This window comes from Spermophilus citellus, assembly GCF_964194105.1.
Source record: "Spermophilus citellus genome assembly, chromosome: 4".
NCBI classification, from domain to species: Eukaryota; Metazoa; Chordata; class Mammalia; order Rodentia; family Sciuridae; genus Spermophilus; species Spermophilus citellus.
The window spans coordinates 23,054,879-23,066,943 of NC_138185.1; the positions used below are offsets into that span (position 1 = coordinate 23,054,879).

General features: G+C 42.8%; 1 protein-coding gene across 1 annotated transcript in view; it reads right to left on the reverse strand.

The window, feature by feature from the left end:
• MMP24 (matrix metallopeptidase 24) overlaps nucleotides 1-12,065 on the reverse strand; it is a 39,361-nt gene that overhangs the window by 13,409 nt on the left and 13,887 nt on the right. The window contains exons 2-4 of the mRNA XM_081289749.1: nucleotides 7,025-7,173; nucleotides 2,566-2,682; nucleotides 724-1,028 (exon numbers count right to left, since the gene is read on the reverse strand). Of these exons, the coding sequence (XP_081145875.1) occupies nucleotides 724-1,028; nucleotides 2,566-2,682; nucleotides 7,025-7,173 (571 nt within the window). The remainder of the gene's footprint in view (nucleotides 1-723; nucleotides 1,029-2,565; nucleotides 2,683-7,024; nucleotides 7,174-12,065) is intronic.

Consider the following 12,065-nt stretch of genomic DNA (forward strand, 5'->3'; position numbering starts at 1 on the left):
TTTAACATTCAGATCCTCCTGTGGTCTTTTGTGTAACTTTGTATCCTGTCACATTAGAGTAAAAGATCACCTACTGCAGCTCTTGCTTTACACACAAGAATTCTAAAGGTGAATTTTTTGTCCCTATAACATCATCAGGTAGTTGAACCAGTGTTTGATCTCCAGTGTTTCCACCTACCACTTATGCCATTTGAGCCCTGAACTCTTCATCTTAAAATTGGGTATAATCAGGTATCCTTGCCTATGTACTAAGCAAGTGCCTTGTGAGTAAATATGTATAAGGAACACTAAAGGGTATTTTTACTGTTACTGCACAATTTTGATTCCAGCTTAATGAATATTTATTGAATCATAGTGGTGCTGGGCAAGTTGTCTAAGGATCTGGAGTAATTATGGCGCCTATTAGAGTAACTGGGGCCAGAGCTGGCTGCTTTTAGCATCAGTGCCTTTTTATCTTGTTCTTCAGCTTCTGAAACATTTTATCTTATTCTTGACTTAACCCTGCCTGAGCTCAACTAGTCCATCTCCTAAGCAATCTGACCAATCTCTGTGGCTCTGGCCCTAGTAGTTGAATATCCTCAGAGATCACAGTTCCCACCACTTCTTGGTTCTTGGACAGGAAGCTCTAGAAAGCAGGAATTTCATCTATGGTGGTCACTGAGCTCTTCTTTGGAGCTTCTTTCTCTGACAACCAAGCAACCACCCATCCCCTCATGGCCTTACCATCATGGTTGGCATTTCCTAGCGTCCACGGCTCATCTGAATCAAAGTGAGTGTCTCCTCCAATCCCAGGGCCAGGGAAGTAAGCGTGGGCCAGGAATCCTCCTTCCCCATCAAATGGGGAGCTATCACCATGGAATCCAGAAGCAAAGAAGATCATGATGTCTGCCTCCTTCCGGTCACTTTTGATCTCATGGTATGGCACCTCTTCAAAGGTTAGTGGGGTTACCTTCTGCCACACATCAAAAGCCTGGCGAATAGCTTTCCGAGTGTCTAGCTCACCCACCTTTGGGGTATAGTTGTGAATGCTGGCAAGAAAGGGGAAGATTATTAGTGGGGGACAGAGAACCAGGGACAGGAGAGCTAAAAGAGATGTCAGAGACAATACAGCCTAGTGATCCCCACCATTTGTGTTCTAGAGTACTGATAGCTGCCCCAGAGGTCAAAGAAGGGCCTAAGTAGATAGAACTCTGAATACCCACCACATGCATCAGTCAGGATAGCTTTGTTTTAATCATTGTTTTCATTTTATATCTGACAAAATTTGTGATGAATAAAGGATTTCACTCCACTTTGTAGGAAAAAAATAGGTTGGTTGATAGCATTTTCTAAAGTTTTAATTTTCCTCCCAACACATAACATAGCTACATTTATAATAGTTATAAAAATATTTCAACAGTAGAGAGGAGTTTAAGAGAAAAGTCTCTCTAAAAAAATCTTGGGCACCAACTACAGCTTGTCTACCTAGAAACTGGTATAGGGCGGTATCTAATTTAATCCATTATAGATTTAGCTATTTAAGGTTACTCTATCCATATTGCATGATTCTCCTCAAAGGAACATCGCTACTTATGAATACTCTGCCTCATGAAAGTCTGGGGCACCAATTACCATACCCTTTTTATAAGTAAGGAAAGAGAGGCCCAGAGAGGTGGGGTAATAAAAGTTAAAGTCAGAGTTGGGTTAGAACGCAACTTCTTTCTCTTGATCCACTTAATCTCTTCAGGAGACCCAAGAACCTAGCCACTTTCTAACCTAGATTCTTCTTAAATTTATTTTTCTTGTCAGATTTCTTGGAAAAAGTCCTATTCTCAACAGCTTGTCAGTAGGAGAGCCCTTAGTTTAACTCTAAGGATTGCTGTCTTAGTCCTTCCCCTGTATCCAGGGAATCCACCAAAATGGAATCAGCACTTTGAGAGGTGCCACTGAGAGCCTACCCGAGCCTGCCCTATGCCTGGTCCTTGCCCCAGTCCCACTTGAATTCTAGTTTCTGAATTTGCTGTGATGAGCTCCACTTGGTCTGACTTGGTTGGATACTGATCCTGCTCTGCCTTGACCCTCCCAGACAGTCAAGGAATGACACTGTTGTGATTCAGGTTCTTATTTTTTATATTCTTTAAGAAATAACTGGGATTCTGGGTTGGCAATCTCGGGTGAAAACTATCAGGCTAATTTGGGGTGGGGAAGGGATCTAGATCAGAGGAAGTGGAGTTTGACAAGCACTCACAGGGAGAACGAGTTCTGCCATGGGTCCTCATATAGCTGAGAGTCACTGAACAGTCCAGACTCCACTTTCTGTTACTAAATACTACAGGTGTCTGAACAGAATACAATTAATGAGCCCCCAAAGGACGAGGTCAATTTGAAAACCTAAAGTTGGAGTCAGCATCCTCTAGAAGCCACAAGGAAGGAAAAGTCACAGGCTCTCAACATCTGGTCCTAATGCCCACGCAAATGGACCTTGTCCAAACTCCAAACATCTACTGTGTAAGCTTCTGATATTCAGACAGGAAAAACAGAGTGGGCATGGCACCATGGCCAGGGATGGAGAGGGAGTCAAGGCACCTGTAGGTGATGTGTTTTTGCCTCCACTTCTGTCCAGTCAGGGCATAGCGCTTGTTTCTCCGCCTTCGGCTCAAGTGGGGGTGATCAGGGACACCGCATCGGGGTTTCTTCATCCATCTGGTCAGAGAGAAGACATACACACAAATATATTGTGGTCATTTCACTCTTGAGGAAGGTACTGCATAGTCCCCAGTCTCAGTCTGAAAGGCAGTGTGCATCCCCATCCTCTGGGATCCTGGCTCAGAATGACTCCCAACAGGAATTTGATTGATACATTCATTCATTTGCAACAAAATATGAAGAAACATTGCTGAATATGAGATTGGGAATAAGGAGAACTGGCTTAAGTTCCAGAACTGATAAGTTCCAGCTCTACCCCTAATCTAGGACCAGGCAAGTGACTTGAGAATTATAGTTCTTGCTGTTTGTAGGTTGCAGAAGAGTTTCAAAGGGAGGAGTGTATGTGAAAAGTCTCCCTAAATGCAATTAGTTCACGGCCTCCATGGGGTAAAGCCTTCAATGACTTCCCAAAACATCTAGAACAAAATCCAAACACACTGGCCAACAGGTCTGGCCCAATCTAGCCCTGCCTACCTGTTCAATAGCCATCATCCTTTGCCCCTCATACACTGTGCTCAGTCATCAATCTTCTTGCGGTTCCTTGGACTTGCTAAGCCTATTCCCACTCCATGGTCTTTGCACTTGCCATTTCCTCCACTTGCAACACTTCTTCTTCATTAGGCCTCTGCCCTTCAAGAGGACTTTCCTGCCCGTCTTATCGGAAATAACCTCCCCATCTCACCCTATCCACTTATCTTGCTTAATTTTCCTTCATAGCATTCATCACTCCCTGAAATTATATATTTGCATTCTTTTTTATTCTTTTTCTCTCCCATCAGATTCTGAGCTCCATGAGGATGGGAACATTTTTTGTATCCCCAGGGCTGGCACAGTGCCTAACACAAAAGGGGCTGAGTAATGGTTTGTTAAGTGACTGACTGACAAAATGAATGAATCAGAACTCTCCACCAGGAGGATGGCAATCCGCTAAACTACACCTCAGCATTGCTGGAAGGAAAAACAGTCTGACTTCATTTCCAGCTGTTAAAAGCAGTTGCCATTGGCAATGTGAAGACAAGAAAACAGGCTATTTTGATCAAATATTAAAAGACCCTTGATGGAATTAACCAGGGTTTTACTCATCTTTGTGTGCTTTACATTGCTTAGAGAGTGAACCATACTCATAAACCAATGACAATAGATATAATGATAGCAATACCATTCCTTGATCTAGACATTTATAATTTTCACAGTATTACTATTCTTTGAGAATTTTATTTTTATGAGACATAGTTGCCCAGGCTGACCTCAAACAATGTGACAACTTCTTTAGATTTTTATTTTCCACCAGGTGAGGTGGCACGTGCCTGTAATCCCAGCAGCTCAGGAGGTTGAGGCAGGAGGATCCCAAGTTCAAAGCCAGCCTCAGCAACTTAGTGAGGCCCTAAGCAGCACAGAGAGACCCTGTCTCTAAATGAAATATAAAAAAGGACTGGGAGGCTGAGACAGGAGGATTGAGAGTTCAAAGCCAGCCTCAGTAAAGAGCAAGGTGCTAAGCAACTCAGTGAGACCCTGTTTCTAAATAAAATACAAAATAGGGCTGGGGATGTGGTTCAGTGGTCAAGTGCCTCTGAGTTCAATCCCCAGTACCCGCCCCCCCAAAAAGGGCTGGGGATGTGGCTCAGTGGCTAAGCCCCCCTGGGTTCAAATCCTGGCACCAAAAAAAAATTTTTTTTCCTATACTGGGGATTGAACCCAGGAGCTCTCTATCACTGAGCTACATCCCTAGAACTTTTTATTTTATTTCAAATTTTGAGAGAGGGCTTTGCTAAATTTCCCAGGCTGGTTTCAATCTGCAATCCTCCTGCCTTGGCTTGCAGAGTAGCTGGTATTACAGGGCGTGTACCACTGTGCCTGGCTTGGAAGTTTTGATTCTTAAAACAATCCAGTGAGGCAATGAGAAATTATTATCCCCATTTTCAGGCAAAGATACAAAGATAAATCAAGTAACTTGTAAAACATTGAAAACAGCAAGGCAGGACTGGAACTTAGCTAAATGAATAAGCTATTAATTAATTAATGTAATTTATCAAACAAAGACTGGGGTTTTTATTTTTTTCTCTTAAAACCTAGCACAAGGTTGAGCTAGATGAACTATGCTGTTGACAGAATGAATGAGTGATTGAATAAATGTGTGACATTTCCCAAGGTAGACATTCAAAAATAGTACTTGAAATTGCTAATCTAGCTTCCTTTTACCAACAGTCCCTGGGAAGAGAACCAAGAGCCACCTCTACTGCTGAAAGGCTGGGCCAGACTGGAAAGACCCCAGGGAAGGAAACAGGCCCAGAGAAAGGCAGCAATTGCCCAAGGTCACAGAGTTGGAGCTAAAACTCAGGTCTCTGAATTCTACCCCAAACATCCATCCCACTCTGGTGTGGATGGAGAGCAGCCTCCTCCTTCACATGCTTCCAGAACACTGCTCCCTGCCTTTCTACAAAGAGTTGCAGGAAGAATTGCAAATGGGAAATGCCATCCTCTTCCCTCAGATACTTCCCTCTGCCTCCCCCTTTCCCTGTCCACCTGCTACTCTCTGAACCCCGTCCAACAGGCCTGGGGTGTTCTGGAACTTAGCAAAATCTAAGGCCAGGTGGTGCCTCAGCAGAGATACCAGTGCTCCTGGCCCAGGATGCACTGCCATGAGGCCGGTGCAAAGCCCTCAAAATAACCTCTGCCTGGAAAGACAGTCAGGTTTTCTAACCAGCTCACTCGTGAGACCACAGGGCCAAAGGAGTCCACACACATCATAGGAGTCTTCAAACATACTATCTCAGAACTTCACAGTCTCACAATCAAAAATCCTAGGAATAGTAAGTGTTTGAACAGAATTTTAGGATCATAAAATCCCAGACTCACCAAGTTTTTAAAGCTTAGAATAATGGAATCTAGAATTTGAGAGCCATAATCCAACACTCCCCATTTGCAAATGAACATGCTGAGATCAGAGAGATGATTCGGTCACAGAGTGACTTTCCAAAGGGATGAACTGATCCTTGCTCCACAATTGGGTGCATTGCCTATTCTGATCCTTGCTAACTCTCTTGTCATCTGCTTCCACCTGAGCTTGGGCTCTGATCCTTTACCACCACCTTTGGAACTTCACTCCAGTTCTTTCCAATGGAGTGAATGGCTTGTTGTCTCCTATACTTCTTTTTTCTCCTTCCCAGTATTGAGAATTGAAGCCAGGGGCACTTTACTACTGAGCCAGATTCCCCCTGATCTTTTTATTTTTAAACAGGATCTTGCTAAGTCGTAGAGTCTAGTTTCAAGCTTGTGATGCTCCTGCCTCAGCCTTCCAAGTTGCAGGAATAACAGGCGTGCACCACCACACTGGGGGTGAATTGGTCTCTCAAACAGCTTGAATAGCTTCTGTAGATATTTCTCAAACAAACAGAAACAAACCCTAACTCTCTCCCATCTGAAACAAAACTTCATTCCTTTCTGGCTATCACCCATTTCTCCTTCCCTTCACTCTTGGGCTTCTCAAAAACTTCCCCTCCTCACCTTCTCCTCACTGCCATCTGACTTTGTCTCCAGCATTCTGCTGATCTTATTGGTAATCTATTATTAAATCCAGCAGGTGCCTTTCAGTCACTGTCCTCTTGGAGCACTCTGTAGTAGCTGACCCTGCTGACTGTGTCTTCTTCACTGCTACACCATCATGTCACTGAGGGCTTCCTCCACCTCTCTAGCTGTCCATCCCCACATCTCTTCTCTCTCCTCTTTGTGCCTTCCCTAAGTGATGGCAACCATCCTCATGGCTTGATTGATTTGCTCCCCCCTCCTAAGTGTCTCCCTGAGACAGGTGTGGCCAGATGACTATGCTTTTCACTTCACATTAAGCCTCTGGAGGGCAGGATGCCAGGGCTAAGCATACTGCGTGGCACACACAGGCACTCAGCATAGGTTTGGTAAATGGGAAAAGTGGAACAAGAGTTGCTAACCCATTATCATCCAAGACTTTTCTGTATCAAGTGAGATAGGCACATCTCAGGGAAGTCCAGTAGAACCATGAGTTATTGAAACCAGAGGAGATTTAAGAGACCTGCTATAGCACAACCCTTCAGTGTACTGACAAAGGAACTCAGTCCCAGAAGGATCAAGCAACTTGTCTCCGAGGCCACACAGCAAGTTAATGGCAGAGCTGGGACTTCCATTCCAGAAAACCCCCAGCTTACACAGGAAAGGGCACTTTGGGGTATTCCCTCCCAGGATGGCACTGCAGGAGTAAAAGATAAGAAGGCAGGATGGGAATGGTATGTGCAAAAGGCCGTGACAAACGGGAACCCAAATATAAGTCCAGAAAGTTCAAAGGCACAATGTCCTACGCAAGTCTTACTCGATCGTTGTCTGATCCAACACACCGGTGACTGGGATCCCGTAAAACTGCTGCATAGTGGAGACTGCTGACTGTAAGGCCTTCCCTGAGTGCAACGCAGATGCCCGTGAATCATAGGGAAGCAGATAGCCATATGACTTTAACCAGTTCTGAAAGACATGTGAGAGAAAAGGATGCATTATGGGGAGAAGGCTCTGTTCTACCTGGGCAGAGTTTCGCCCTTAAAACTAGGGATCATTTTACCCAAGCCACTTATGGACTACTGCTTTGATTTCTTCCTCCTTCCTCCTCCTATCCTGGAGACAATGTCAAATTAATCTCCAGAAAATACAGCTTTTGTTGGCTCACTCCCCTGCCGTCAACTGTTCATTAAATCTCTACTGGCTACAGAACAAATTTGCATTCAAAGCTTTCTCCTGCCCTGCCTCTTACTTCAATGATTCAGTACTTTCCACTGATACAAGATTCACATGCAGGAGTACAAGAACAGTTCATTTTCTGAAGTAGAGTAGTCTGGGAAAATTTTTGCACCAGAAATCCTTCCTGTCTCAAGTCAGAGTCTGATGAAGAATTACATTGGTAGAGTATCTATTGGCAAGAAATTATATAATTTTTTATTGCTAAACCACCTCCCCTCTAAAGCAAGTCATTATAAATAAATATAAATAAATAAAACAAAGCCTTCTTTGGTTTAAGTATCAATAAATAATAGATGCATAGAAAAAAAACTATTATGTAAGAGAATTTCTTGTTTTTAGAAACTATACACTGAAGTATTTAGGCTTACATAAGGGTGCATGATGTCTGCAACTTGTTCTTAAATGTGTTAAAAAATAAATACATAAATACATTCAGAGAGATAGCTAGATAAAACAAATATAGTAAAATGTTAACACCTGGGGAATCCAGGTGAAGGAAATTTAGGAATTTTTCCCCCATTCTTGAAAACTTTTCTGAAAGTCTGAAATTATGTCAATGACATTTCTTATTTTTATTTTTGCAGTTCCAGGAATTGAACCAAGGGCCTTACACATGCTAAGTGCACTCCTATCACTGAGCTACACTCTCAACCCCCTTTGACGGACACAACATCTTTGTTGGTATGTGGTGCTGAGGATCGAACCCGGGCCGCACGCATGCCAGGCGAGCGCGCTACCGCTTGAGCCACATCCCCAGCCCACTCCCAACCCCCTTTGAAAGAAAAAAAAAAGAGAGAGAGAGAGAAAGAAAGAAAAAATTCAAACCGCAGGAACAGAGGAGGGAAAGAGGAAGTAGTAGAGATTGAAATGGATGAAGCTATGTCATATGCATTTATGAATGTCAAAATGAACCCCATTATTATGTATAGATATAATGCACTAAAAAATTAAATTAGCTGTGAATATCTTTGGTTAGAGTATCACGGGGAACTGGGAGTGTAGCTCAGCAGTACAGTACTTGCATAGCATGTGTGAGGCCATGGGTTTGAACTGCAACACCACAAAAATTTTTTTAAAAGTTTTTCAATGGTAGAATATCAAGAAACTTCTGACTTTTGTTCTTTTTGTTTTTTTTCTGTTTTCTAAGTTTTATGCATAGAGTCATATTTTTTTTAAAGGAGAAAAACTTTAAGAAGGCAAGAGAATCTAAAAAAAGTTAGGGTGAAGAAGCTCAAGCAAGCAATGATTCTGAAAGATACCAGAGTAAAGATGGTTATTCCGATCAAAAAGATCAAGGAGCAAAAAACATGAAGAAATGGGAGCATTAGGAAATATTTGTGGTATCCATTAGAAAATAAGGAAAATATCCATATGTTTACAGAATCCACAAGCATTTTCAGGAGTGTTTTTAAAGCTAGACTTTCAGCCAGAAAACCTTATTCTCTGCCCATCTTCAGAGGAACATCTCAATACTGAGTGAATAAAGGGAAAATCCCCCTGGGAAATGGTATCATTCCCTTTCTAGCTATAATTTTTGTTTCTTGTTTCTATATGAACCAGCTTATTGTGGATATGTCTTTTATTATAAGTCAAATCAAATTATTTTTGGAAGAAGGCATACCGGAAACTAGAAATAAGTTATTCTTTATTTCACCAAAGGTGACTATAATATCTTCACTGCCTTGTGATAAAATTCATCTGACTGATTAGAAACAAAATTGTCAGAATAATAAAGTCAGAGTGACAACCTGACTTCTCTCGCATTTGGAATTGGAACATGTTTTTCATTCTGAGTGATGACACAGAATTGCAATACTTCTTGCATTTCACCAAACATTGATTTTTTTTTCATGTCTTTGTACATGTTTTTCTCTCTGCCTAGTATTCTTAATTTGGTCAGATTTTAATGTTCAGCTCATAAATTACTACCTCTGGAAGACTTCCCGGGCTAAGTTATTTTTCCTCTCCTCTGTGCTACCCAAATTCTCTATTACAGATTTTATGGATCTTATAATGCTAGGCTCCAATCATTACATAATAATCTCCACCAGACTGTGACAAAAGAAAGGGTCTATGTCTTATTCATCTCAGTATATCCAGTGCCCAGGACAGTGCTTGGCACACAGTAGCTGTTTAGTATGTCCATTCAACAAATATTATTGAGCATTTATTACATGATAGGCACTGTACAAGGTTCCTTGGATACAGTGATGAAAAAAGGGAAACTCACGGACTGACAAATAAACCCATACATATAGTGCTGCAAAGCAGGTGTGTTCTATGGAAGAAAAGAGAAGAGTGTCTTATTGTAGGGGCAGAGGGGTAAGGAGAGCTCAGGGAAGTCATGCAGATGGAGGTGAGATTTGAGCTAAGTTTTTACAGCATGTGCAACTCCCTGGAGGTCGGGAGAGTGTGGCATTTAAATTCTGAGCAGTATTTAAATTGGCTAGGACTTTGGGGGTGGTGGTGGTGGCAATGAGCGAAGAGGTTGTAAAAGAGGAAGTAGCAAGAGATGACATACAATTACCTGTTCACAAAGTAGACACATTACAGAAAGTCCTGCTGTGCACTGTATACATATTACAGAGAATTGTTTGTGACTTGAGTATGACCCAGGACCAGCCAAAAAGCTCAAGTGAAATATTAAAAAAAAAAAAAAAAATGGAAGTATGCGGCTGGGGTTGTGGCTCAGCGGTAGAGCACTCACCTAGTACAGGCGGGGCGCTGGGTTCGATCCTCAGCACCACATAAAAATAAAATAAAGGTCTTGTGTCCAACTACAACTAAAACAAAAATTAAAAAAAAAAATTGGAAGTAGCAGGGAAACTGACAAGTTATCCGTTCATTCACCTGCATTCTCCAGCTTCCATCCCTAGATTAAGTCATGTCATCAAAGCATTAAATCCTTGCACCAGATTCTCTCTGCCCCTCCCACTCAGAATGTCACATCACATTCCCTTTTCTAAGTAAACTTTAAGAATTTTCAGAACAAAAAAACAGGGTAGTACAGTTAGAAAGACACACAGACCTGAGATGGAATCCTGACTTCCCCTCTTCCTGGCTGTGGCCCTGGGCAAACTGAGCTCCAATATCCTTATTTGGAAAACTCCTCCTTCCCAGAGTTGTTAAGATAAAATGAGTGAATGTACTTGCTACCTAATAACCACCCGACATGTATTTGTTATCCCTTCAGATGGTGTTTCTGGTATATTTTGTAAATTTGAATGGAAAACATGGTTTGGACTCCTTCTCTGTCTTTTGAAATCGGGTCATCCTGCTCTGGAGCTGGACCAAGAGTCCTTGTGGGTCAAATGGAGGTTGGTACATCCATCATGGTCAAGACTGTTTTCTTATTTTTTTTTTTAAAGAGAGAGTGAGAGAGGAGAGAGAGAGAGAGAGAGAGAGAGAGAGAGAGAGAGAGAGAGAGAGAGAGAGAGAGAGAATTTTTTAAATATTTATTTATTTTTTAGTTCTCGGCGGACACAACATCTTTGTTTGTCTGTGGTGCTGAGGATCGAACCCGGGCCGCACGCATGCCAGGCGAGCGCGCTACCACTTGAGCCCTATTGGGCAACTTATGGACATTGTTAGGTCAGTGGTGGCGACTTGGTGGCGACTTAGAACAAAGCAGCTCCCGTGGGGAAAAGAGCATCAATCAGATGCCGGCAGAAACACCTGTCAATCAGCCAGATCTCCTGACTACCGCCTGTCAATCAGGAGGACCCCCTGGCCAATCCTGGAGTTCAGCCAACTCCCCTGACCAAAGGGACAAGGGACCCTAAAAACACCTTTTCCTGTCCCAAGCCTTTCCCTTCCTGCTGTAAGCCCCATAAAAGTCCAGTCCGGTCGAGCTTGCACGCGGTTTCTCCTCAGACCCTTCTCCTGTCCCTTCTGTGGGTCTGATCGAGTTCCGCCTGGGAGTGACATCTCAATAAAGCCTCGATCAGCGGCCCTTTTAAATCTGCCTCCTTTGGTCGATGCCCGCCCCGCCTGATCTGACAGACATCACTATCTCTCACAAAGACCTGCAGCCTTGCAGAGGGTCTGGTACTTGGTGGCTGAAATGACAGCTAACTTGGATTACATACTCTTCACCCTGTCACTAGACTTTCTTAGGACTAAACTTTAGCTCAAGGAAAATGTCTTCCCTGAGGAGATTCTGGAAGCTTTAAGGTGTAAGAAAGGGAATACTGAGTAAACCAATGGATTTTCCTTTTGGCTTTTCTGCCAGGAAACTTTCAGTCAGATTTATAGCTCCATGTTTACAGCTTAAATGTTGAGCATGGTGGTGCTTGAAAGTAATGATTACTTTTTTCATCCTTCAGATTACCAAGTTATGACTTTTCCTTGAAAATTAAGGCAAACATCTGAGCCAGGACCAAAAGCTGGAATGACTCAGACACACAGTGGTCATGGTGGCAGTACCAGTGCCTTCTTTGGATTTTGTTGCCCTCCCAAGGTTTCCTGGAACAATCTTTAGAGTTTGGGGCAGACCTCTTACCGAGGGGAAATAGGAGAGGGAAGGGCTGGTCAAATGACAGTATGGAAGCCAAGGAACACGGCACTGACCGAGCTGGTGAGGTGTGGGGAGAAAAAGTGTGTGTGTGTGTGTGTGTGTGTGT